General features: G+C 40.1%; 1 protein-coding gene across 15 annotated transcripts; it reads left to right on the top strand.

The window, feature by feature from the left end:
* Nucleotides 1-84: 84 nt before the first annotated feature.
* On the top strand, nt 85-27,416 carry ubr5 (ubiquitin protein ligase E3 component n-recognin 5). 15 transcript variants are annotated; one of them, XM_055227533.1, is made up of 59 exons: nt 85-355; nt 2,357-2,401; nt 2,662-2,743; nt 2,826-2,902; nt 3,743-3,862; nt 4,605-4,887; nt 5,193-5,352; nt 5,649-5,798; nt 6,241-6,434; nt 6,506-6,622; nt 6,729-6,839; nt 6,919-7,073; nt 7,156-7,273; nt 7,350-7,534; nt 8,447-8,556; nt 9,063-9,175; nt 9,251-9,397; nt 9,481-9,592; nt 9,678-9,832; nt 9,906-10,103; nt 10,186-10,396; nt 10,510-10,636; nt 10,712-10,863; nt 11,200-11,295; nt 11,683-11,809; nt 11,901-11,998; nt 12,349-12,506; nt 12,905-12,996; nt 13,137-13,283; nt 13,392-13,510; nt 13,614-13,740; nt 13,884-14,013; nt 14,090-14,250; nt 14,638-14,877; nt 15,112-15,235; nt 15,501-15,612; nt 15,925-16,056; nt 16,420-16,452; nt 16,989-17,246; nt 18,850-19,118; nt 19,242-19,453; nt 19,573-19,806; nt 19,980-20,053; nt 20,127-20,308; nt 20,479-20,619; nt 20,862-21,079; nt 21,232-21,352; nt 21,496-21,868; nt 22,388-22,475; nt 24,113-24,257; nt 24,342-24,472; nt 24,565-24,625; nt 25,058-25,239; nt 25,389-25,473; nt 25,551-25,706; nt 25,847-25,960; nt 26,229-26,373; nt 26,475-26,560; nt 26,705-27,416. In XM_055227533.1, exons 1-59 carry the CDS (start codon nt 294-296, stop codon nt 26,915-26,917), a joined length of 8,568 nt encoding a protein of 2,855 aa, XP_055083508.1. In that variant the 5' UTR covers nt 85-293; the 3' UTR covers nt 26,918-27,416. The 15 variants fall into 15 exon arrangements, with proteins under 15 accessions (XP_055083508.1, XP_055083505.1, XP_055083512.1 ...); XM_055227530.1 differs by having other exon boundaries at nt 6,223-6,434; nt 11,686-11,809; XM_055227537.1 differs by having other exon boundaries at nt 6,223-6,434; nt 20,479-20,604; nt 21,496-21,841; nt 25,061-25,239.
* The last annotated feature ends 123 nt before the right edge of the window (nt 27,417-27,539 follow it).

Here is a 27,539-nt window from a genome sequence, read left to right as displayed (position 1 = left end):
CATTACTTGTATTTGTATAACAGTAAAGATGCCTTTCTTCTCTGGGCCAATTTAACACATTTCCTGTTTGTGCTACAGTCCAGCAGCAGAGGGTTGCATGTGCGCTCATCAACACAGAGGAGCAGGGAGCAGCCTGGTGGAGTTAAGATGGCGGCATGTGGCTGAAGAGGCTGAGGAAAACTACTCTCGATCGCCATTTAACGACTCATATGAATCCATATAAATACTGTGTTGGAAAGAAGAACTGTTTCTTACATCGTTCACGTATAAGTGGGTGATTTTGAACTGGCCATATGACATCTATACACTTTGTGGTCCACCCGCTCCCCGGGACCGAGGATCAGCTCAATGACAGGTATTTGTAGTAGTCGAGAAATAAAAAAAATGAATATTGTTGTTCATTATGTGGTAACATGCATTCCACCTAATCTGTACCAATGATGTTGGTAGTGTCATATGTTTGCACGGGGGATGTATACGCTTTAAGCCGAAGAAAGGGTTGATAAAAGGCCCGGTATGTTGAACAATCCCCGTTAGCTTGCAGCTACCCAAACAGTCGGTACAGCGTTTGTTAGCCGCTAACTGGCTACAGGCTACAGTGCTAGCGCTTGAACCGTTGAGGGTTGGCTCACAGTCAAAGTTGAGATAGACAATGCGGGTTGGGGGATGGGGTAAAAAAAGAATAAAGGCGTGAAACAGCAGTACACTAGAAATGGGACTCTTTACTGTTCATGTGGAATGTACTGTAATTTCACATAACTGTGGTTCCTTTGGGGGTGACCTATTTATTTTCACGATCAATGAGTAGGCTTGGCTAACGTCAGCCCAACATTAGCTGCGTGCTAATGCTAAGAAGCAAGCGTTTCCAACATACCACGCTGTTGACAAATGTGTGTTGTTTTGGCCTTTGTAGCTGTGGTGCATTTTGAAACCTTAAAGACTATATTATCCCCATAATGTAAATATTTAAATTTTAAGACAAGTTGAAAGAGATGCGCAACTCGACATAACGTTAGTGTTTTTTATGATGATAATCAAGTTAGCTCTTATCACATCAATCAAGCGTCATATAAAGGCTATATTGATCATTATTTGAAACTGACTACAAAGCATGCCTGCTTAGTCTGACTTTATAAGTGGGACAAAATTCCCCAATGATTTGCCTTCCATTGGTGGGTGGTGGCTGCTCTGGTGTGGACATTTCTTGATGAATAAATATATTTAAAAATAATCCTGAACCGGCGAGACAGAGAGTGGGACCTGTATTTACTTGGGTCAAGTGATTTCTGATAAACCTATTTTTATCCCTCACTAAGATGGATCAGAATGATGAAGTGCTCCACATAAAGACAAAGAGGTTAAAAAGTCATAGTGTTTTAGAATGACCTTGAAATTATACTGTGGTTGTACATATCTGGAAAATCATCGTTTAAGTTGACAAAAACATGTTAACCTTACAATGCTTCTTGTAAAGTCTACTTGGACATCTGTTTAGTATAGATCATTTGCGGTCGAAGGAGGTCTTGACAGTATCATCCTTGGACCTGCATGCCTTTGCCTGCTACAGTGACCATGTGCTGCTGCCCCCCCCCCCCCCCAATCTCTTCTCTGTGAAGGACTTGTCAAAGCTTTACTGCTGTCTCAAATTTCAAATAATCTTGATTGATTCTGGCTCTTGTCAGGTACAATAACTTTGTCAAATGGGTTTTAGCCCGAGTGAAACTGACTTCAATACAAATATTTGCAGAAAAGTAGTATTGAAAATGTCCTTTTTGTGCTGTCATAATGCATCAATATCCATAGACATTAGTGCTATTATATTGTTTTTGCTCCTTGATTAAATTAAATGATTAAATTAAAGTGGTCAACAATGACATGATATTGATATTTGTATTATTGGCTTTAATTTTCCTACTGATTGTATTAGACCTTAGAGTGCACGCTGTTGTACTGAGGTTAGGGACACATTTTATTTGAGTTGAAGGCCAGTAATTAGCTCTTCATTAATGATGCCTAACTTATTGTTTATCATGGTGGTTATTTGTTTGTTTTTCTGCCTTCACAGCAGTTGTGCTCATACTTGCATGTTTTTGAACATTCTCAATCAACGTGATGTTTTTAACTATTCCTTCTAAGCATGCAGCTCTCTTTACTGTTTATCGCCATGCATAAGGCCTCTACAATGCCCTTGGTGTTTAGGGGCATGTGATATGACATTTTTAAAATTTTGCACTGAATTTACAATGAATAGTTATTCTAAAAGCAAAGTGGGTAAATGTCTTCATCTTCTGTCTTCAGATCGCATTTTTCATAAGTAGTAGCCATTTTAATGTTCGTGTTTTTTCTGTTTTTGCAGGCTCCGTGAAGTTTCTGAAAAACTCAACAAATACAGTTTTAACAGGTAAGTTGTATTATTCTATACCTTTGTGCTGGACCAATTTGCTTACATTTACATATTTTTAAATGATGTAAACTTCATGTTATACACTGACAAAGTACAAGAGCAAAAGTATATAGTCTGAAAATACTAAGGATAAAAGCATGTGATAGCTTGTACACTAGAGTCAAAATAGACACAGCAGAGAGGTACAATTTTGTCTGAACTGCAGTAACAAAATAAAGTACTTACTCCTAATAATACTTGTATTCTCTTCTCTGCAGTCACCCACACCTCAGTCTGCTTGAGCAGGCCTCCCTAAAACAATGTGTTGTGGGCCCAAACCATGCAGGATTTCTCCTTGAGGTAATGTTGTAATTACAACTCAATAAAATTATGTTTTACATGTCTGTGGTCAAAATTCAAATGTTTGTTGCCTCTTTTTCAGGATGGTCGAGTTTGTAGAATTAGCTTTGCAGTTCAACCTGATCGCCTGGAGCTTAGCAAACCGGATGGCAGTGATGGGTGAGACACTGAGACTTCAAATTCAAATACAGCCTGCCCCAGAAATAGTTTTTACCTTTACATTTCTTTTTAAAAGAGGTGGCTCTTGTTTCATAGGGCAGCCAGTTTGAAGCATGTCAGTCTGTATAGCTGTTATATAGAAATCTTCACTAAGGCTTATGGCTTTAGGCCCCTTTTTGTATTTTTTTGTCTATTAAAAATAATGATTTTTTTCTGCTGTTGTCACCTTTGTTTGAAATGGTTCCAGAACAGTAGGAATTTTTTGGTGTTCTTGCATCTGTTGAAACGGTAAAAGAAACCAAATAATTTCACATTGTTTGTTGCCTCAATATTAAATAATTACACATGCCAATTTGTCAAAAGGCTCTTTTTGGCATGATAGTTGAAATGCAATACTTTACTTTGCCCTTTGTGACAATCTCAAGTTGATGTTTTTGGAATGCCCTTTTAAAATTTATGACCACAATTATCAGAATATGTGAAAAGTTTCTGGCTTTTAATCTTTGTGTTGCCAAAGCTAAATTAACACTATATTCTATAGTTTTTGTTGAAGGCATCCCTTAATAAGAAACCCTTAAAATAGGAGCAAGCAGCCGCAGCCCCAAAACCCAAGAACTATTTAAATGGAAAAAGTGGAATGAGTTGCAGCCAATTCACATTCCCAAGGGTGTTGCCATGCTAGTCTCCAAATTAACCCTTATGTTTCTCAATGTAATGTAGACAAATTTGAATTTGACAAAAAACTGGGTTAATAATAGTAGCTGTCATGTGCCCAGATCTAATGGTCCTTATTTGGGACATCTGTAGGTTTGTAACCTATCTCCCATCTTTTGTTTCCAGTTCAAAGTTGAGCAGTGGTTCAGGGACAGGAAGGAGCTCCAGGCCAGGCAGGACTAGTGATCCGCCCTGGTTCCTGTCTGGTTCAGACACTTTGGGCAGACTGGCAGGCAACACCCTTGGGTAAGTTCTGGCAGGGATGACAGAGACAAACTGTGAAAGCTGCTTTTATTGCGTTCGGGATTGACGCGGCCGTGTGCTGGAGGTTTTTGCACCCAGGGACTGCAGTGTCACTCACCCCAAAGAGAAACTTTTACGTTTTATAAATTCATGTCCAAGAGATCTTTCTCTCAATTACTATTTGCATATTCTGTTTTATTATTCTCTGCTGTGGTATTCACATTTAATAATGTGTACTCAGATTCTCAATATATTTTAAAATGTACAAGCCACTGTTGCCAGATTAAAAACTAATTAAACAATGAGTAAACCATTAGGCTCTAATAAGTGTATGTTTTTTATAAATGAATGCCAAAACATTACTTGCCCTTTATATAATTGTCATACAAGTAGATTGTGCAATATTCCTTTAACCATTTAAAAAAACAATTTCAAAATGGGTTATGTAAAACATAAAATCTGTTTTGTTGAATGTATGTGTTGGTTCTGCATGTACATCGCACAATGGAGTGGATGTATGCTGTATCCCTAATATTAAAAAATGTGTCACAATCACTTCAAATACATCTTGTGCTGACCCCAATTTGATCCTATGCCTCACACAGTTCACACAGAGCTTTCATAATTCAAATCATAATTGCCAACATGAGCTTTCTCAAATAATGTACTGTCCCCCACCTCTACTTTGATCATGTTTTTATATGGCAGCCGTCCCTGACCTTGCCTTGTGCTGTGTGTTTAAAAGGAGTCGTTGGAGCTCTGGAGTGAATGGCGGAGGTGGAGGAGGTGGAGGTTCAGGAGGATCAGGGGGCAGTGGAGCAGGTGGAGGCAGCAGTGGAGGAGCTGGAGGAGGGGCTGGAGGTGGGAGCAGTGGGGGCACCTCAGGCAGGTCATCCACTACTGCCCGAGACTCCCGACGCCAAACCAGAGTGATACGCACTGGGCGGGACCGGAATTCAGGTCTGTTAGGCAGCCAGCCCCAGCCTGTTATACCGGCATCTGTGATCCCTGAAGAGCTTATTTCTCAGGTAGAATATTCATTAAGTTCTACTATGTACTTTTATTTATATCAGGATTAATCCATTTAATATCATGATTATGTGGGTGTTTCAGGTGGATAATTTGAAGAATATCAAGATGAAATTAATCAAATACAAGCATAATAAATTAAGCTAATATCAAAATACTCTTTGGTCACTTTTAAACAGACTTAAGAAGTAAAAGCAAAAAGTTAATCTCACTACAGATTCACTATGAACGTTTATTTTCATCCTCCTTATTATTTTACTGGTTGCAGTATTGCATTACTGTATTATTCACGTTACTTCCACAGGCTCAAGTAGTTCTGCAGGGCAAGTCCAGGAGTGTCATCATTCGAGAGCTGCAGAGGACCAATTTAGATGTCAACCTCGCTGTTAATAATCTGTTGAGCAGAGACGATGAAGACGGAGATGATGGTGATGACACAGCCAGCGAGTCCTACCTGCCTGGGGGTTTGTTCATCTATCACATATACTTAGAACCAGCAATAAGTTAACTTTTGAGATCCTAGAGTATCTAGACTTGAAAGACTAGACTGCCCTAAACCCATTTACCATGAAATTTTATAGTTGAACAACATTTTGTTTAAACTAGAAAAGTTTACCTTTGCCTAAATGGTTGCGTTAGTTACGTTTTTGTTGTACACTTGGAATACATTTTTCAAATTTGGTAATAAAGAACATGTTTGTGTCCCAGGTAACAGGATAAAGAACTGATATAATCCCTTCTCCATTCTCTTGTCACACAGAGGACCTGATGTCCCTGTTGGATGCAGATATTCACTCGGCCCATCCCAGTGTCATTATTGATGCTGATGCCATGTTCTCTGAGGACATCAGCTATTTTGGCTACCCATCGTTCAGGCGCTCTTCCCTGTCCCGCCTAGGTTCCTCTAGAGGTAACTTTTCTCACGTCATTTACTAGAGAATGGAAACGCAGGGTGTGGGACGCTCTGGTGATGGTTGTTTTTTAGGGATTAGTTTATAATTTGAAAAGGTAATAAGGAGAAAATAAACTTTGTTTTGTTGTGTAGCTTTAGGTGAACTTAAAATTTTGGTCAGTCATACTAAGAGCTCTCTGAGAAAGGCCCACTTTTTGCCCAACTGTGTTAAATCATACAGCCCACATTTAGCACAAGTGCATGCATTTTCTCGTTCCACTTCCTCTTGCATGAGTGCACAAACCCTTGTCACCTTTAAACACCCAGTCGATTTTCTTTAAAATTTGCTTCTCTAGATTTCTCTATTCTCAACACTGTTAATGGGTCTTTCCCAGAGAGTGGCTTATTTCTGTCCCACTGGTGTGACCTTATTGCATACCAGTTCTCCTTCTGCCTTTAGAGAGAGACTCTGAGCTGCTGCGGGAACGGGAGTCAGTGCTGAGGTTACGGGAGCGCCGGTGGCTTGATGGCGCCTCGTTCGACACAGAGCGAGGCTCCACCAGCCGTGACGGAGAACCTAGCCTTGACAAGAAGAGCATCCCTGTTCAGAGCCCTGTGTCCTTAGGAGAAGAGCTGCAGTGGTGGCCTGACAAGGTAGAAACCTTACATTTAAAGTGGTGATTTGACTGTATATCCTGTGATGCCAATGTCTGATATCCTCTCAGGACGGTGTGAAGTTTGTGAGCATTGGCGCATTGTTCTCAGAGATGGTGGCTGTAAGCACCAAAGGAGAGTTGTATCAGTGGAAGTGGTCAGACCCTGAACCCTATAGGAATGCACAGGTGAATTTTTTTTTTTATTAAAAAACAACTTTTCTTGTATTATTACTACTATCAGGGCTACTTCTCAACTCTGATTTGTCTTCTAATAATGACATTTTTCTTAAAGAATCCATCAATTCATCACCCACGTGTCCCCTTCCTGGGCCTTGTGAATGAGAAGATCACTTTATTGTCAGCCAACAGCATCAGAGCCACAGTAGCCACAGAAACAAACAAGGTACTATTTGGATGTTCATTATGCTTAAATAATAACATCCATCTTAATAATTAACCATTTGTTTTTGATGTGTTAACAGGTGGCGACTTGGGTAGATGATACACTCAGCACTGTGGCCTCTAAACTGGAGCACAGCGCCCAGGCCTTTCCAGAGCTGCAGGGTGAGCGCATGGTGTCACTGCACTGTTGTGCTCTCTACACATGCGCGCAGCTGGAGAATGGCCTCTACTGGTGGTAAGTTTCATTTTAATTAGACTGAAATACGATGATGACTGGTTATTACTTTCGTATTTGACTGTACTATTTTGGTCTATAGGGGTGTTGTGCCATTTAGTCAGAGAAAGAAGATGCTTGAAAAGGCCAGAGCCAAGAACAAAAAGCCAAAGTCTAGTGCTGGCATCTCCTCGATACCGAACATAACTGTGGGAACTCAGGTATAAAATAAACAGTTTCATTCCAACTTCTGTATAAAAACAGATTTAAATTTTGTTTTTCTACTGTTTGTCACAGGTGTGCTTGAGGAGTAACCCTCTGTATCACGCTGGTGCAGTGGCCTTTTCTGTCAGTGCTGGGATCCCTAAAGTGGGTGTTCTCCTGGAGTCTGTCTGGAACATGAATGACAGCTGCCGGTTCCAGCTGCGCTCACCAGAGAGCCTCAAGAACATGGAGAAGACAACCAAGACACAAGAGATTAAGTCAGTGTCATGTACTCCCTCATGTACTGCTTTAGTGAGACTAGTGAGAGCAGTCTGGCATTAGGATGCAGTTTATTTTGAATAGATTGAAGAAATTACATTTAAAGTGCTATTTAACAATTAGGTCTGAATGATTTTTTTTATTTTTTGTCCCTCTCTCCACTGAAATGTTCTGCGAAGTACAGAAAATTGTAAAAACTGAAAAGATTGCATTCAGTGATTATACTCTTTGGGGAATGGGGAAATCTTTTACAAATGAGATAAAACTAACAATTGTATTAAACATGCAGCCCAAACATTTAATTTGACGGCACTATTGTCAAACCACTCAGCACTGCATGACCCTGTGCTAAACCTTTTGTCCCTGTGAGCAGCATTTCTTGCATCTTCAGTGCCATTTCCAATGCAAGAAAGTGGGGAAAATAAAAATGTTTTTATACATTTTTTTTGGAGAGCCAGTGAATCTGCAAGTAGAAACAAAAAAAAACTATGGCATATGAATATGTTGAATATGAATTCTAAAGTTGGAGGCAGCGGCTTTAACTGAATACAGAGAAGGATGCTCTTTAAATTCATTTAAATTCATTCAAGTCCTGTTCTTGTTGGATGAATGCATATTGATGTACTTTTATGCAATTTCAAATGGTGCTTTTTAGTCTCTTCCAACTGTTAATCTTTACTTTGATCTGTGTGCTCTGGGGCACTCCGGGAGGGTTCCAGTAGAACTGCGAGTCTGGGTGGACGCTTACTGCTCCCAAACCTTAAGTGGACCAGAGTGCACTTGTTTGTTGCATTTGCATCTCCACCAAATGAAGGGCACTGCTTTTTTTGTTTTGTTTTTTGGATGGTTCCATTTGTTCTTTATAAATGGATTGCAAATGTGCTATAATAACTAAAATAATGTTATGACAGGACTGAGAGCAAGCCTGAACTAGTGAAGACTGAGATGGGTCCCCCTCCGTCCCCCGCCTCCACCTGCAGTGATACCTCCTCCATTGCGAGCAGTGCCTCTTTGCCCTACAGTAAGTATATACTTTCTCTGGCAGTTCTTATGACCTGTAACTCTTCTGCAGAACAAGCAGTGGCTCTTTCCTTCTTACTATCTCACAGGCACAGAACCATTTAATTCTGTGCTTGCCCCTAGAGCGTTAGTCCCATGACTTTCAAACAGATGGTGCACAGCCCTTTAATCAGCCTTTATTCTTACTGTGGAAGGAGCCACCTTGCAGTATACGGCCTGCCTTATTACCTCATAAATAGAAACAAAGTATGCTGCCACAGATAAATAAAATATGTGCATAAATCAAAAGCGATTGACTGGTCAATAACAAAAATTCTTTTCCCACAGTTTGTTACATTGTACAACATTGTTGCAAGTGATTATCATTATTTCATAAAAGGGACATAAAAGGCTTGCATGTCTTCCCTGTTATAATGTCTGAGCTAATGTATTGAATGATGTGTCTAAAATCTTTTATGTGTTAATTGTTGTTGTTTTTTTGTATTAATTTACCTGTATTACTTGCAGAACGAAGGCGCTCGACTCCAGCTCCCAAAGAAGAAGAGAAAGTAAATGAAGAGCAATGGTCTCTCAGAGAAGTGGTGTTTGTGGAGGACATAAAAAATGTCCCTGTAGGAAAGGTGGGCAAGCGTAGGGTCTAAAACGTTGAACTCAAAGTGGTAGTAAAAGTAATAATGTGTTTGCCTTATCCCCAGGTGCTGAAAGTAGATGGTGCGTATGTTGCGGTGAAGTTTCCAGGGACATCGAGCAGCATGAGCAACCAAAGCACTACTGCTCCTCTGGACTCTGACCCATCTTCTCTGCTGCAGGACTGTAGGCTGTTGAGAATAGATGAGCTGCAGGTGTGAGAGCAAGCAGCCACATGGAGGGCTTAGCTGTGGACTCTACATTGTAACAAATTGTTTTATATTTTCATATTTTGCAGGTGGTTAAAACTGGTGGGACTCCTAAAGTTCCTGACTGTTTCCAGCGAACGCCTAAAAAACTCAGCATTCCTGAAAAGGCTGAAATTCTAGCTGTGAATGTTGACTCCAAAGGTAATCACTTTGTATTATATCGTGATAGTTACATTCTTTTAAAACTTTTATTTTACACTAGCCTCTATAAAATATTATTTTCCAGGAGTTCACGCAGTACTGAAAACTGGTAACTGGGTAAGATACTGTATCTTTGACCTGGCGACAGGCAAAGCTGAGCAGGAGAATAACTTCCCCACTAGTAACCTAGCCTTCCTAGGACAAAGTGAGCGAAACGTCGCCATCTTTACTGCTGGGCAGGTGAGTTTATGCACAACAGAAACATGTTTTTTTCTGTTCAGTATAGATATTCTTTAATGAATGTATTACTCAGGAATCACCCATCATCCTTCGGGATGGAAATGGCACAATCTACCCTATGGCCAAAGACTGCATGGGGGGAATAAGAGATCCAGACTGGCTTGATTTGCCACCTATAAACAGCTTGGGTATGGGTGTTCACTCACTGGCCAATCTTCCCTCGAACTCAACAATCAAAAAGAAAGCTGCTATTATTATTATGGCTGTGGAGGTAAGCCTATAGGTCTATAATATTTGGCAAACTTCATTAAATTATTATTAATGATATACACGGCAAACAAAATCTTTTTTAGAAACAGACCCTGATGCAGCACGTTCTGCGCTGTGACTATGAGGCATGTCGACAGTATCTAGTGAACCTGGAGCAAGCCTTCCTCCTTGAACAGGGCAGTCAGGCTCTGGGAGCTCTTTTGGGGCACCGCTGCGATGGCAACCGCAACATCCTCCATGCCGCTGTGTCGGTCTGCTTTCCTGTGAGCAACAAGGAGACCAAAGAAGAGGAAGGTAATCTGTGATTTGGTTCAAATTAACACGTGTTATACGAAGTATAAAACTCTGAAAGTTTTGTCTTGTTTGTCTTTCTGTTCTTACTAATTCAATATGTTTTCATATTATAGAGGCTGAACGATCAGAGAGGAACACATTTGCAGAGCGTCTGTCTGCTGTGGAGGCGATTGCAAATGCCATCTCAGTGGTGTCAAGCAACAGTTCTGGAAACAGGACTGGCTCCTCAAGCAGCAGAGGGTATACAACTTTCTTTTTATAATCATTATCATCATTATACTACAAGTGAATGCTATAATTACTTTTCCCGTTTAGTCTTCGTCTGAGGGAGATGATGCGTAGATCATTGAGAGCAGCTGGTCTTGGTCGACATGAGTCAGGCCCATCCTCCAGTGACCATCAGGACCCAGTGTCCCCTCCCATTGCTCCACCGAGCTGGGTCCCCGATCCTCCACCTATGGACCCTGGTCAGTATTGCTATTTGTAGGATTTTGGAAAGAGATGATGAGTATGCAATTGTATGTCCAATATGGTATTTTCGCCAGAAATATCTAAAAGGAAGAAATAATTTACAATGACCTTCTTTTTGTGATGATTTCATTACCCCTTGACCTTTATTTAAACAACACACAATTCTATTGTAATTGTTTCTGCTGTCATCCCAATACACCATTGTAGTTAATAGCATCTAGAGCCAAGCTATGAAATGTAGCTCATTTACTGTAATTATTGTAACTGTATATTTTTAGGCGATTCCTCATAAATATCATAATATTTATTAATATAGTCTGTTTTATCCACAGATGGTGACATTGACTTCATCTTGGCACCAGCTGTGGGCTCACTCACCACTGCTTCCTCTGGGAACAGTCAGGGACCTAGCACTTCCACCATACCTGGTACTAATAGTATTTAATTGTTCTATTAGAATCTTTGAAATTAAATGGTCTATCTTCAGTGTTGGGAAGTAACTAAATACATGTGTCAAAAACATATTCAGAATACTTATTTTGGGTTACTGTATTCCAGGACAGTTCATTTTTACTTTCCTTCCTTCTGTCTAATATGAACTCTTTAATATACATTTATCTATCAGCTAACATGAAGCTGTTATTCCTATGTTTTGTTTATAACATATTAATCTAAGTGTTCAGGATATGGACCATATAATGAAATGTTAGAGTACAGAATACCTGCATTCATTTTAAATGTTGTTTTAAATATATATTTTTATATTCCTTCCAACACTATAATTTGCTCTAAATTGCCAAGTTATTTTTTGTTAGCAGGGCCATCTACAGAACAATCAGTGGTTGAATCAAAAGACCGAAAGGCCAATGCACATTTGATCCTCAAATTAATGTGTGACAGTGTTGTTTTGAGGCCACATCTGAGGGAGCTGCTCTCTGCAAAGTAAGCAAGCTGAATATATCTTCATTGCATAATTTTAGCACAGTACTTAATTACTTTATTTCTTGTACATTTTGTTTGTGTGTTGAAACAGGGATGCCCGTGGGATGACTCCCTTCATGCTAGCAGTCAGTGGGAGAGCATACCCTGCTGCCATTACTGTTCTGGAAGCTGCACAGAAAATGGCAAAGGGTAGGATTAGATTTTTGTTTCCATTCTAAATGCGTTAGATTGGCTGCATATAGTACACACGTTCAAAAATTGACAATTGATGTCGTTATTTAATTTTTTTGAAGGATTAGTTTTCCAAATTCCAAAGTTTTCTTACTGAATGAGAATTTTACAGTTACAATCTAGTTTACTATACTTTTTACCATTCTTGAATTGAACCTGGGAAATCCTGGAGGTATGCAACAAGCAGGAATGCTACCAACAGGTTAGGTAACTGGTATTAGTAGGTTACATGAATCTGTCCCCTTTCTCTGCCCCGATTACTGTGGGTACCTAACAAACTATTACTAATCTCCTCTTTGTCTTTATAGCCAGTGACCCAGGTGTCCCAGAGAAAGAGGATGCAGACACTGTTTTCATGGAGATGATTTGCCCCACGGGAACAAACCCTGATGACTCTCCACTCTATGTACTGTGTTGTAATGACACCTGCAGCTTCACTTGGACTGGAGCAGAGCACATAAACCAGGTCAGAGCAGCAGGATAAGTGTGTTTCTGGAGCAGGATCATGCACAGGTCTGCCCTTTGGTTGAATTATTTGAGCGTTTGAAAGTAATCTTACTTGTCCAAATATTTAAGTAGACCTGCATTACATATGGAAAAACAAAAGACATTTTATTGATTGATGGCCTAAATATTTTTTACATAAAGTCTTTTTGCACGTGCAATCTACCACCATCAACACCACAATATACATATTTTGTATTTTTACCATACTTTTTGGACCAATCTTCCTATTTGTTGGTTTGACGACATTGATGAAATATATTCAGATATTTCTGTACTTAAGATTAGTTGCTTATGTACTTGTATTCACTTATAAAGAAGCTTGAATTTACAACGCTAGCTTTACTGTTATGATTGTAGGACATTTTTGAGTGTCGAACTTGTGGACTACTCGAGTCGCTCTGCTGCTGCACTGAGTGTGCCAGAGTGTGTCACAAAGGACATGACTGCAAGTATGTAATACGAACTTTTTTATATTGCAATACACTAAAAAATTTTAATTGTATTATTGTGACTGGCCTATACAGCATTGCTATACAACATACAGGAAAAATAAGTGATTAAAACAGTAAATTATACAATTATCTCATAGGCTCAAGAGGACCTCTCCAACTGCCTACTGTGATTGCTGGGAGAAATGCAAATGTAAAACGCTAATCGCTGGACAAAAGGCTGCTCGTCTGGATCTCCTCTACAGGCTTCTCACTACCACCAATCTGGTCACCACACCAAACAGCAGGTAATATTCCATTAATAGAATTTACTTTTAATTGGTACAAACAGGATATATATGACTAATAAGGTATCTTGAGTTTGTGCATTTTTTTTTCTCTTTTGCTTTGTGTAGAGGAGAGCACATCTTGCTTTTCTTGGTGCAAACTGTAGCCAGGCAGAGTGTGGAGCATTGTCAGTACAGACCTCCACGCATCCGAGAAGACCGGAATCGTAAGACTGCAAATGCAGAAGGTATATTCCGAAATTTACTCTTATATCTTGATATAACATTCCACCTTGAATGATCTGGAATAGCTGGTTTAATACATTTTGATAAACTTGATTTGTATTTTAGACTCTGATATGCCTGACCATGATCTGGAGCCTCCCCGTTTTGCACAGCTGGCTTTGGAGAGGGTCCTTCAAGACTGGAATGCCCTCAAATCCATGATCATGTTTGGTTCTCAGGAAAACAAAGACCCGTAAGTACCAAATCATAAGAAAATATGACAGTGTATTTTAATCCATGTCCAAAAACATAGAATAGATATGACTGTCTTTTTAGATAAAATATGTAACCAAACTAACCAGTATGAAAAACTTTACTTTTGTTTACTTGTTTAAGACTTAGTGCCAGCAGTAGGATTGCGCACCTGCTGCCTGAGGAGCAGGTTTACTTGAACCAGCAGAGTGGCACCATTCGCCTTGACTGTTTCACCCACTGCCTCATCGTCAAGTGTGCTCCCGACATCACTGTAAGTTTGATTCAACCATGCGGAGGGAGTATATCTATTATTTGTGCTTGATTTATTTTATTTTATTTTTTTCTAGTTCATCGACACTTTACTGGGTACATTAGTGAAGGAGCTACAGAATAAATACACCCCTGGGCGGAGAGAGGAGGCCATCACTGTCACCAGGAGGTTTCTGCGCTCTGTGGCAAGAGTGTTTGTCATTCTCAGTGTGGAGATGGCATCATCAAAGAAGAAAAAGTCAGTAACATTTGGCGCCTGTGTCTGATTGATCTGACGTTTCCTTCTTATATGCACATTAGTGCCATCTGTCCCATCAGCTGTTTGATTACATGAAATCAAAAGTAAATAATGCTAGCTAGCTTGTGACTAATTTTATGTGTGAGAAACGTGTTTCTAAGATTGCTCTTTCAGATTGTGTTGTGTTAAATTAAATGTAAAAATGTTTCTTCATTTTGTCAAGAGGTAGACTAATTTTAAGCATGGCTGCCCATAACTTTAATAACTTAAAATTTTGTTCTTAAACCTATATTGAGAAATGGTAGTCAATGGTACCTTTTGACATCAGGTGCTGGTGCAAGCATGAGATTTTTTACTCATTTTATCTGTCATGTTCTCTTATTATAGTAACTTCATCCCCCAGCCCATTGGAAAATGCCGTAGAGTTTTCCAGGCATTGTTGCCATATGCTGTGGAGGAGCTATGTAATGTGGCAGAGTCACTGATAGTGCCTGTCCGGATGGGAATTGCTCGACCCACGGCCCCCTTCACTTTGGCAAGCACAAGCATTGATGCAGTCCAGGGGAGTGAAGAGCTCTTCTCTGTGGAACCACTGCCTCCAAGACCTTCCCCTGACCAATCCAATAGGTTTGGTGTTTTCATTTTTCCTGAAATGAAAATGACCAAGTAATGATCAAAAGAACTATGGAGGAAATAAGTGTTTTATTTATCCTAATAGTAAAGCATGTCCTTCCATGCTTTATTATTAGTTCATAGTTACTACTACCTTAGAAGAAATGCTGGTTTTCTGTCATATAAGCTTTCAAAATCCAGTATTTTTAACTTATTTTTTTATTATTATTTTTTTTATCTTCATTGCAGTTCAAACCAGACTGCGGCCTCCTACATCATCAGGAATCCACAGCCTCGACGCAGCAGTCAGTCACAGCCTGTCAGAGGGAGAGATGAGGAGCAGGATGACATTGTATCTGCAGATGTGGAAGAGGTAGGGAGCCTCATTATAAACCAAGTCATTTAGAGATTGTGAGATGTTGGGGGATAAGGAGAGGGTAGATGTAAAAGTAGGAGTACTCTATATTTTATGCAAAGTGGTAAACATTTTTACCACAGTATTAACCACATTATATTTAAATCTTAAGCAATGTGTGTGTTTTTGGGAATAGTAAATGCCTTTCTAAATAAAGGCAACATGAGCAGTTTACTGCACTGACAATGACTGTTAAGGATGATATGTTTCTGTCTTTTTTTAGGTTGAGGTGGTTGAAGGTGTTGCAGGTGAAGAAGACCATCATGATGACCAGGAAGAACAGGGAGAAGAAAATGCTGAAGCAGAGGGCCAACATGACGAGCACGATGAAGATGGTATACATTTTTCACAGAATAAAAAACGGCAATGGCATTTACATTTGGTCTTACATTAGGAAATTACTTAGCTTAGCAGAACCGTACGCTTTTGCTAAAACCTCTGGTTCCAAATCCTTCTGAATTCAGACAGAATGTAGAAGGGACTGGCAAGCAATGCAAGGAACTTACTGCTTTTAGTTAGACCTATTTTGAAATATTACAATCACACAAAACCCTCGCAAGATTTTAATTTATTTTATTTTTTTTAACTATCCAAACATCAAACTTGATCAAGAAGACTTTAAGTTTGTGAAATTTGTCTGACTGCAGGAAGCGACATGGAGCTGGATCTGTTGGCTGCCGCTGAAACTGAGAGCGATAGTGAAAGTAACCACAGCAACCAGGACAACGCCAGTGGACGCAGAAGTGTTGTCACTGCGGCAACAGCAGGTTCTGAAGCAGGTTGGTTAGCAAAACGGCAAAAAATCTAGGTTTATACCTAAATTTACCCACCTAATATAATTTTTTATGAACACTTATTCTATTGTATTTAATAGGGACAAGTATGTAAATTTGACATGTGACACGCCACAGCATGTGGGGTCAATGCTACTTCGCACATTAATACTTTTAACATAATTGTTAAACCTGTCAAGCAGACTCCTTTGTAATTAAACAAAACGGTTTATGGCACGGTGAGGTGTTCTCCTATTTTATGTTTTTATACATAATCCAGTGATAAGAACACATTCTAATTATGAGTATTTGGAAAGATGTGCTGACTAATTTATAACTGGCTTAATACTGCATGTATTTCATTTGCAGGCAGTAGGGTGTCGTTGGCATTTCCTTATTTTGGTAGGAGATCCTCTTTGCTTTCCAAAGTATTATGTTAATGTATGCATAAGTTAGGGAAAGGGTGAATTTTCAAAGTGCATTTGTTTTTTAAAGCTTAATATTTCTGCCGTAAAGCTTTGGTGCACTCTTGCATACTAATAGTAATTGCACTTCTGAATGGTGTGAAGTTTCCAAGTAGCAGTTACATAATTTATTTCTTCATAATTTTATTTTTAGATGTGTATTTATTCTCTGTTATGTTTATTTCAGAAGACGCCAAATTAAGTAGAAATCATAAATTAGACTCATTTGGCAGCATTTCATTGCTTTTCAAGTGTATTCTTGTTATTCATTGGCAAGGAGTTGACAAGGGCTGAATGCACTTTAGGAAGAATTTGGAATCGCTGGTTCAATGTATTTTGTGGTTGACGTTGTTTCACCTTGTAGTAGTGTGGTTAACTAACACTCACTGTGCCTGATTGGATCTATTGTTCAAAACACTGAATAAAAGTGCTTTATACAACTTTATTAAATATTATATTTATCCTCATCTATAGGTGCCAGCAGTGTTCCAGCCTTTTTCTCAGAGGATGATTCTCAGTCCAATGACTCAAGTGATTCGGACAGCAGCAGCAGCCAAAGTGATGATGTGGATCAGGAGACCTTTCTGTTTGATGAGCCTTTGGAGAGAACCACCAGTGCTTCTCATGCTAACAGTGCAGCCCAGGCCCCGCGTTCCATGCAGTGGGCTGTGAGGAACGCTCCGAGTCAACGGACTACAGGCAATACACCTTCCAGCTCCTCCACACCTGCGGGTCAGTCTGGAATAAAACCTTCTCACTTCACACATCCCACCAACATCACTTATTGCCACAGAAAACCATATAGTAGGAGCAGGTTATAATTACAGTATTGGTTTTATATCTAGCCTTAGGTGAGTGGCTGGGTAATTTAACATACCGTAAATTTCGGATTATAAGCCGCTACTTTTTTTCCACGCTTTGAACCCTGCGGCTTAAACAGCAGTGCGGCTTATTTATGGATTTTTTACTGGATAATGGCCCCTGCGTTTTATTTTCACGGACAAGCCTTCTACACGTGGCAGATAAATATGGCAAAAACAACTTAAGTGCATTAAAAAATACAACTCACCAAACCGCTGCATCAGAGGGAGCCCTGCGCTGATTATGTGATTGTGTCTACTCTGCTCCGCAGTTTCTTTCAAAAAAAAAAAAAACGACAACAAAAAAACTCTAAAGGCGTATCGTTTAATCCCAGGTGCTTATTCTCCATGTGCCAAAGCAGTTTTGAAGGTTTCATTGCCTTATTTGCTTTTCCCGTATGTTACGTAGAGCGGACTGTGCGCGTGAGTCACCTGCAGCGACAAACCCAGATTTTAAGTAGGTATTGTCTGTTAAATTTATCTTTCTTTTTCTTGGAGGTCGTAGTCTCCTCTTCTGGCTCCTCAGTTGTCCTTTTCCCCTTTGTTAAAAGCTCTCCAAAGACTTTTGTTTTGGCTCATTTTCACTCGCTTGTGGCTCTACTTTTGTGCCTCGTGTCTGATGTGTTATACGTGATACGTCACCGCGGAGACAAGAGCAGATAATAAACTTGCTACTACATCAAATAGATTTCTGTGGCGATTTCCAGCAGGATTTTCATGATACATCTACGGACGAGCTTATTAGTGTGTCATTAGGGACGGGCGAAAGTTGCTCCTGACCCCTGTGCGCACAGCGTCTGAAAATCAGGGCTCTTTACGCAGGACTGTGAGCTGTGTGTCAGTGTCTGTCTCTGTGTCTGTGAGACGTGAGACGTGAGCGGTGTTTGTTTTGAACATTGTTCCGCGAGTGTGACGCTTATTTTGAGCAACGAAAAATAAGAAAATATAATTTTATTTTAAGATCATAATAATCTTCCAATTTAAACTACAACAAAAAAAGAGCTAACACAAATAAAATACACTTCAGCCACGCAGAGCCGCAGTATAAGGCTGAAAGAGGCGCATGCGGCTCCGGAGCCGCGGGTTGCCGACCCCTGAAATAGAGCCACTGCACGTAAGCTCGACATCAATGAATCCAACTTGGTCAATGTAAAAGACGACAAAAGTTTTCAGAGGAAATAAAAGCAGATTTTCCGTTTTGGTGCAGTTTTATTTTCTAAACCTGCAGATGTGTTCATCCCGTGTTGTCGTGTTGGTTCCAATTTTCAGGCACAGTTTTAAAAAAAAAAGCGTGTCAGTGCACCGTCTTTCTGTGTAAATATCTCATGTTACAATATGAAAACCTGCGGCTTTTATTCAGGTGCGGCTTATATATGTACAAAATTGATTTTCTCTTCAAATTTAGCTGGTGCGGCTTTTATTCAGGTGTGCTCTGTAGTCCGAAATTTACGGTACATGTTTTTATTTTGTTACAGCAAGCTCCACAGGCCTGATCTACATTGATCCCACAAACTTGCGCCGCTCCAGTGCCATCAGCTCCAGTGCAGCAGCAGCAGCAGCAGCTCTGGAGGCCACAAACTCCAGTAGTTACCTGACATCTGCCAGTAGCTTGGCCCGCGCTTACAGCATCGTTATTAGGCAGATCTCAGACCTTATGAGCCTCATCCCCAAATACAACCACCTGGTCTACTCCCAGTACCCTGCTGCTGTGAAGCTCACTTATCAGGATGCGGTCAGTCTACAGGTGAGAATCTTAAAAAGAATACAACAGCTGTTGAATTGTCATTAAAACCTTAGTTTTTACCAGTTTGTTCCCCAACAAATGCACACATATTCATCATAATCTTTTGTTTTTATGTTGCACCAGAACTACGTTGAGGAGAAGCTGATTCCCACCTGGAACTGGATGGTGTCGATCATGGATTCGACTGAGGCCCAGCTGAGGTATGGCTCTGCACTGTCCTCTGCTGGAGACCCGGGACACCCCAGCCACCCACTCCATGCCTCTCAGCACTCTGCTCGCAGGGAACGCATGACCGCGCGAGAGGAGGCCAGCCTGCGCACCTTGGAAGGACGCAGGTGATTTGCCAGCACTCACGCTCTAAACATTTTAAGCAAGGCACCCCATGTTTTGGTGGTGGGGTTCTGTTTTGAGTGTCTTTAAGTGCGTATCATACATGTTTCTTGGTCAATTTTAGGAGGGCAGCCACTCTGTTAACCGCTCGGCAAGGCATGATGTCGGCTCGAGGAGACTTCCTAAACTATGCGTTGTCCCTGATGAGATCCCATAACGATGAGCATTCGGATGTTCTTCCTGTGCTGGATGTCTGCTCCCTAAAGCATGTGGCCTATGTTTTTCAAGCCCTCATTTACTGGATCAAAGCAATGAACCAGCAAACCACACTGGATACCCCACAGCTGGATAGAAAAAGGTATAAATGTTTTAATATTGTTAATCATAAGGTCAGCGCCAATATTAGGGCTGATGGGGGCATTTACGCAACTACTATACTTTTTGTGGCTAGGGTTACCCTTTACTGAAACAGGGCAAAGCATGACAAAATGGTAGTTTCTAGTTAAATGTTCAATATTTTTCTGTATACAGAAATCGGGAAATTTTGGAGCTGGGTTTGGACAATGAGGACTCTGAACATGAGAACGATGAAGACACAAATCAGAGTGAGTATCTGAACATAGTACTTTTGTTCTGTTTCCCTTTTTTTTTTTTTTTTTATTTACCATCTTTTTGAAGGTATGGCAGGGTCAACTCTCCAGGACAAAGATGAGGACCCAGTCCCGGCTGAAACAGGTCAAAACCACCCTTTTTTCCGTCGGTCCGACTCCATGACATTCCTTGGCTGTATACCGCCAAACCCCTTCGATGTTCCACTGGCTGAGGCTATACCACTCGCAGACCAACCCCATCTTCTACAGGTTAGAGAAACAGAAATGCCTGAAAATATATTCTTTACTGTTGGTATAGTTTATTTTGTAGTACAAGAAGAAAAGCAAAAAATTAGTATACAGAAAAAAAATCTAGTTTTTATTGCCTAGTAACTTTTTTTTACTGTAGCCAGTCACCATCTCACTCTTTTGTCTTTCAGCCTAATGCCAGGAAGGAGGATCTGTTTGGCCGCCCCTCACAGGGCCTGTACTCCTCTTCCTCCTCCTCATCATACATGGCGACAAAAGGGCTGGCCGAGGCGAGTGTGGACCGGAACTGCCTGGAGGTAAACCCCTCTCAGGTACTCCTCCCCCTCTGCACAAACATGCTACTCATATGCACACACACATGCATTGTCTGCTGCACAGTATATAGATTTGTTTAAATCTAAAACATTATCTGAAGGGCACTGTACATTACACACAAAATGTACTTACTTTATTAATATGAAGGTACAATAGTTCAGTTTTTTGTGTTAATACACTAATGCCATTTATGGCATTGTTTTCTCATTTTTAATACTTGTGTGCATTGCCTTGACAGATTCTACCAACCAAGATGTCTTATTCAGCCAACTTGAAGAATGTGATGAGTATGGAGACAAGTCAGAGAGGCCCTGAAGCCCAGACCCTTGGGGATCAGGAGCTGGAGCCATCCAAACCGGGACCTTCGCCCCATGACCTGGCAGCACAGCTCAAGAGCAGCCTGCTGGCCGAAATCGGACTAACAGAGAGTGACGGACCACCTCTACCATCCTTCAGGTACATATGTAAACCGGGTTTATAGTTATATTTTGATCTTCGTTTATGAACCATAGAGACATTATAGACCCCCGTGCATCATGAATGTCTTCTATTGTTACATTAATATAGCAAATTAATTTGTTTTAAAAACTGTTCTCTTGTGGCTTTAGGCCCCACTGCAGTTTCATGGGGATGATGATTTCACATGACATGCTGCTGGGTCGCTGGCGTCTATCACTTGAATTGTTTGGCCGCGTCTTTATGGAGGATGTTGGAGCTGAGCCTGGATCGGTATGCGGAAAATCAAATCTGATACATGGCAATAAAATTACAATTAGAACATGGGATATATATATATATATATATAAGTCCTGTAAGTGTGGGATTAAAACATTTTTTCAAATTAAAATTAACTCCTTTTTTCCGTACCCCAGATTCTCACTGAGCTGGGTGGATTTGAAGTAAAGGAGTCAAAGTTTCGCCGAGAAATGGAGAAGCTCAGAAACCTTCAGTCCCGGGACCTAGCTCTAGAGGTGGACCGAGATCGAGACCAGCTCATTCAGCAGACCATGCGGCAACTCAACACACACTTTGGCCGCCGCTGCACCACCACCCCCATGGCCGTGCACAGAGTCAAAGTGACCTTTAAGGACGAGCCTGGAGAGGGCAGTGGAGTGGCCCGAAGCTTCTACACTGCCATCGCCCTTGCCCTCCTGTCTAACGACAAGCTGCCCAACCTGGACTGTGTACAGAGTGTCAGCAAGGGCATGCAGGCCAGCAGTACGTGTCATCACGATTACAATTCAAGTATGCCCTATACATAGAAAATACAAACCCTGCTGAAATGGAATGTCTTCTATACATTGAAATTGCATTATTTCAGAATATTAATACTGGTTGTTTTAATGCTCATTGTCCACTGTATTTGTGAGGTAAGGAAATTGGAAATAAGATGGGTTCCCAAAGGAACAGGACCCCCAAAAAGCTTTCATCCTGTGTCCTCTACTGCTAAATAAAATTCATGTCTTAATTTTAAGTTGCAGAACTTAAAAGTTATTTGATTTGTATTTATTTTCTGAAATCTACTGTTAGCTCTGTGAGCTCTGGACCTCCACTGGAAGCCACTGTACTAGATTATATTTTAAAAGTTTGAAACTGTCATAAATGCCCTTACTCTTAAGGAACAAAAATCTTAAATCAATATTAATATTCTGAATACAAGTCAAGTTATTTGTTGTAGTGAAATGAAATTTAATATAATGCCGAGTATCTTAAACTGGAATGTTTGTCAAGACATTGAACTGTGTTTTTTGTGTGTGTCTGTAGATCTAATGCAGCGGCTGAGAAATCGAGACCGAGAAAGAGAGCGGAGAAGTGGGGGTCTGCGAGCAGGATCCAGGAGAGACAGAGATAGGTAAATTTTACTTTTATTTTTTCTTTGTTTAGTTTCAGATTATTTAAAATTATTTTCTTTGTTTCCTTCTGTTTTGAATTCACACTGTTGTCATACATTTTACCTGCCCTCACCATTAACCTGTTACTACCGAAGGTCCCCAATTTTGGGGACTCTGGGAAGCGCATTTTTGTTTCGCCATGAGCCAACACATTAATCACGGAAAATATATTAATGTGGCACATCAAATTAAACAGCACCGCTAGCGCTACAAGGCTATGTAAACTATTTTCGCCGTGCACAAACACAACTCAGATGACACCCAAGAGAACACCTCAAAACCAAATCCTCCAACCTCAGTTTGGCCAAACCACTCGCCGCATTTATGGCTCCACAACAGCTGTACTTCACGCTAGCCTCAAAAGAAAGCAGAGAGTCTACCGGATCCAAAGATATAAGCTCCAGCACTGTACACCAAAGCATCGCGGAGATATAAGCCAGCGCATCAGATCACAAAACATTGCTTTTCAAAACCACATTAGTAAAAATGTTCTTACCTTTGTCGTCTTGCCGTGAAAAGTTTATTCCATTTGTAAATAAAAGCTATTTCCTGTTAGCCCCGGCTGTTGTCCGTCACTTCCGCCAGTCTGAGCGGTACAATAGTGATATATAGGTCGTACCGAGCGCTTACAGTAAACCAATGGAGGAGCATGGCACTTTCACGTGGCTTTCTTTTTCCCCTTCTGGTTGGCTGGCTGTGTTGTCAATCTTGTATTGCAAGTCATAGCCTTATTCTATTGGCTTTCACGATTCCAGAGAGGTGTCACTCATGCATATTGACCAATCCGCTGGGGAGTAAAGTCCGCGCATACAGTAAGCACGCTTGTGTGCGTAACAGCGCCTTTACGCGCAGGACACAGAGCGCACCGGACAAACTTTGATTTGCTTTTTTCACTAAATTCATCTCTAAAAAATAATTCAAATGCTTTATGCGGTCATTTTATTTGTAGGGGAAACATTCATATACACATATATTTATTATAATTATTAATTAATAATTATTAATTTAATACAAAAAAATTAAAAATGCCAAAAAATGTTTTCTTTAGGTCTACTGAACACCATTAGTGATATAAAAATGAAATATATAACTTTTACATGACAGAAATGCAAATGGCACTATGTGTGCCAAATGGTGCCAAATGGTGCCAAAATGGACACCTCGCCTGACATACCTGTACTAAAATCTCTCTTTTTGATTTGCTTCATCTAATCAGTTTCAACCTTTGCAGAGATAATGTTCACATGTTTGGTTTCTATTTTATTAAATAAAAAGGCTATGTTAGCAACATTCCAAAGAGTTATTCATCATAAAACATGTTTTTTTTAGGCGAGGCTAAAAAAATCTAAATTTTTGCTGTGTTTCATCCTAATTTTCTCTTTATCAGTAACACATACATGGATAAATGACATATCAAATTATTCTGCCCAATGATCCCTTTACAATGGCACAAAAATCATTCAAATCCACCTTGGGGTTGCTGAAATAGACCAATGTATATATGGATATACATTTTTCGAACATTTGTCTTCAAAATAGGCTTAGGTAGTAAGGGGTTAATTGTGGCCTTGGACTAACCATTGTCCCCATGTTGCAGAGACTCCAGGAGACAGCTGTCTATTGATACCAGACCTTTCAGGCCCTCATCGGAGGGCAACCCCAGTGACGAGCCCGACCCACTGCCTGCGCACAGGCAGGCTCTGGGGGAGAGGCTGTATCCGCGGGTTCACGCAATGCAACCAGTAAGGACTTACTTTGTTTTTTTTCCACTGTGCACATGAATCGATGTGTAATATATCATCTTAATGGTTTCCATTTTTCTGTAGGCCTTTGCCAGTAAAATCACAGGGATGCTGTTGGAGCTGTCTCCGGCTCAGCTGCTGTTGCTTCTCGCCAGTGAGGACTCCCTCAGAGCCAGAGTAGAGGAGGCCATGGAACTCCTTATAGCACATGGAAGGTACAGAATTTCTTTGCTTATTTGTAGAAGGACAATTATTACTGCGATGCTCTTTGTAATGTTTATATCATGCAACACTGTGTGTTCCTCAGAGAAAATGGGGCTGACAGTATACTGGACCTTGGTCTTTTGGAGACCCCAGAAAAAGCACAAGTAAGATTTTGTCTCCGTTTTAACATTATGGATAATAGCAATCAGAAACCACTTGTTAGTAATACCTACACTAGAGCTAAACCAGGTCTAACCCGTAGGACAAATACATTTAAAGTCCCTGGGATTTATAAATATACTGTATTCAAAATACTGAAAGCATTTTACAGTGAATTATTCATTCACTCTATATTCAAAGACTGTAAGCTAGAGCCATAGCTCTGCTGAGGGAGAGTAATTACATTTTTATGGATGGTGTAACAGCTCTTCCCATCTTCATCTTTGTCTATTGTTTACTATAAAAGATTAAACAGGGGCGAGTAGTGGTAAGTGGTGCTGAGTTGTATCAGTGGAAAAGGGCCACTTCAGTTTCACTGGCCGAAGGTTTGTGAACCTGGGATAATTTTGCTTCATGTTTGTGTGTGACTTCTTCAGCAGCAGGAGAACCGAAAGCGCCATGGTTCTACACGCAGTGTGGTGGACATGGAGCTCGATGATCCAGACGACGGGGACGATAACGCTCCTCTTTTCTATCAGCCGGGAAAACGTGGGTTTTACTCCCCAAGACCAGGCAAAAACACAGAGGCCAGGCTCAACTGTTTCAGAAACATTGGGAGGTGAGAAATTGGCTTTTTTTTTTTTTTTTTAAAGCCAATTGTTTGTTATTTCAGTGTACAATTTTTAAATGGTATAAGCACTTATGGTGAGATTAAAATTCAAATTACATTTGAGTAAGCATTTGACTTTTTTTTTTTTTTTTTGGCAGAATACTGGGGTTATGTCTACTACAAAATGAACTCTGCCCAATCACGTTAAATAGACACGTCATCAAAGTCCTACTGGGAAGAAAGGTAATACATTTTAAATGATTGTAAATTAATCTGTTGAATTGGGTCCCTTTTCCCTGACATTGTAGTTCATATTGTAGGTGAACTGGCACGACTTTGCTTTCTTTGATCCTGTAATGTACGAGAGCCTAAGGCAGCTTATTCGCCATTCACTCACTGGTGAAGCAGAGGCTGTGTTTGCTGCGATGGACCTGGCTTTTGCCATAGACCTCTGCAAAGAAGAGGGGGCTGGACAGGTAATGTTTTGTAAAGCTGATATGACCTCATATTTTAAAATTAACTGTTGGAGGTGCTCAAACCTGTCACAAATTGTAATCATAATGAATACTGCCCACTTGTCATTTTCCATCCAACTAACACCTTGTTCATTCTTTAGGTGGAGCTCTTGTCTGGAGGGGTGAACATGCCAGTAACTCCCCTAAATGTTTATGAATATGTGAGGAAGTACGCAGAGCACAGGATGTTGGTGGTTGCTGAGCAGCCTCTTCATGTAAGATGCATTTTCATCAAAATATTTGGGATGTAATAAATGATTACAACTGGTATCATTAAAATATATATTTTTTTTTTAAATCATGGGGCAGTATTTTCATGGTAATGACCTATACAGTATTGTGGTATTTTTGGGAGGCTCGTGGTATGACCTGAAAGGTTTATAATAAATATTCCCATGGCAATAAAAAGTCTCAATCTTCACTTTTATTTTCACATGCCTTGTAGGAAATTAAATGAGATTTGTAAAGGTATGTATTTTTTAGGCAATGAGGAAAGGTTTGCTTGACGTGATCCCCAAAAATGCTCTTGAAGATCTGACTGCTGAGGACTTCAGGCTCTTGGTTAACGGTTGCGGAGAAGTCAATGTCCAAATGCTCATCAGCTTCACCTCCTTCAATGATGAGTCTGGTATGAAATATCTTAAAGGTTTATAATGTAACATTTTTCTTAAATATTTACAATTACATTTGGGTGCTGGGGAGAGCTAACAACTATATTTCATCCTATAGGGGAAAATGCGGACAAACTACTGCAGTTCAAACGCTGGTTCTGGTCCATAGTTGAGAAGATGAGTATGACGGAAAGGCAAGATTTGGTACGTTTCTGTATGGATTTATTTCACAAAAAGTTTAAATGAAACCTAAAAGTTGTCAAAAGTTGACACAAATGGTATCTTTGTGATATCATGCTCCACATTGCCATATTGTAGAATCTTTGATTAGTTATTCTTTCTCCTCAGGTGTACTTTTGGACCTCCAGTCCATCTCTCCCGGCGAGTGAGGAGGGTTTCCAACCAATGCCCTCCATCACGATACGACCCCCGGACGACCAGCACCTGCCCACAGCCAACACCTGCATCTCCCGTCTCTATGTGCCACTCTACTCCTCAAAGCAGATCCTCAAACAGAAACTGCTCCTAGCCATTAAGACCAAGAACTTTGGTTTTGTGTAGACGAAAAAGTTTAAAAAAGGAAAAAAGAATAACATGTTTACTGTTGTGTAAAATTAGCTCCATTTTGTAGATTTATTTTTTGTCTATACAGTTTTATGAAATTCAATATACTGTCGCTATCTCCCTGAGCGGTAATATTATTTTTATTTCTATTTTTATTGTTTTTTGTGTGTGGTCATAAAGAAGAGGTCCAGAACATTCCTGTATTGGCACTGTAAAAAGACCCCCGCTCTGCTATCAGCTTAAACTTTTGCTTCCCAGGAATTTGGTTTGACAGTAAATTTGTCATACCAAAAACCCAGCCAAAGATGAGAGCAGTTGAAAAATTATTTAAAAGAAGAGAAAGACACACTGTGACAATTGAGTTTTTCTTTTTCTCCTTCCCTAGAGAAGTACTATCACTGACTGACAGATCACTGCTGCCTTTGTGGAAAAGTCCTTTTTTCTTGTACAGGGGGAGTAGGGAATTTCAAAATAAACTTGGATGCAAATACCTGTGTTTAGACTAAATGTTATTATAAATTGTGATTGGCTTTCTTCAAAATGTTACTGTAGAATATTAAACCATTAACAAGTCTGTAAACAATAGACTTTGCTTGAAGACTAGATCTTTTATTTTTAA

Source organism: Periophthalmus magnuspinnatus, chromosome 16, assembly GCF_009829125.3.
Source record: "Periophthalmus magnuspinnatus isolate fPerMag1 chromosome 16, fPerMag1.2.pri, whole genome shotgun sequence".
NCBI lineage: Eukaryota > Metazoa > Chordata > Actinopteri > Gobiiformes > Gobiidae > Periophthalmus > Periophthalmus magnuspinnatus.
The sequence above is the reverse complement of the archived record's forward strand: the minus strand, read 5'-3'. Positions and strand labels throughout refer to the sequence as shown.

What these genes read in the sequence shown, in the direction of transcription:
- ubr5 (XM_055227529.1), top strand. Translation starts at nt 294, where the DNA reads ATGACATCTATACACTTTGTGGTCCACCCGCTCCCCGGGACCGAGGAT. An exon ending in AGGGAGCTGCTCTCTGCAAA is followed by an intron (nt 11,810 to 11,900) that starts GTAAGCAAGCTG and finishes GTGTTGAAACAG; the next exon opens with GGATGCCCGTGGGATGACTC. An exon ending in GGGTTCACGCAATGCAACCA is followed by an intron (nt 24,258 to 24,341) that starts GTAAGGACTTAC and finishes ATTTTTCTGTAG; the next exon opens with GCCTTTGCCAGTAAAATCAC.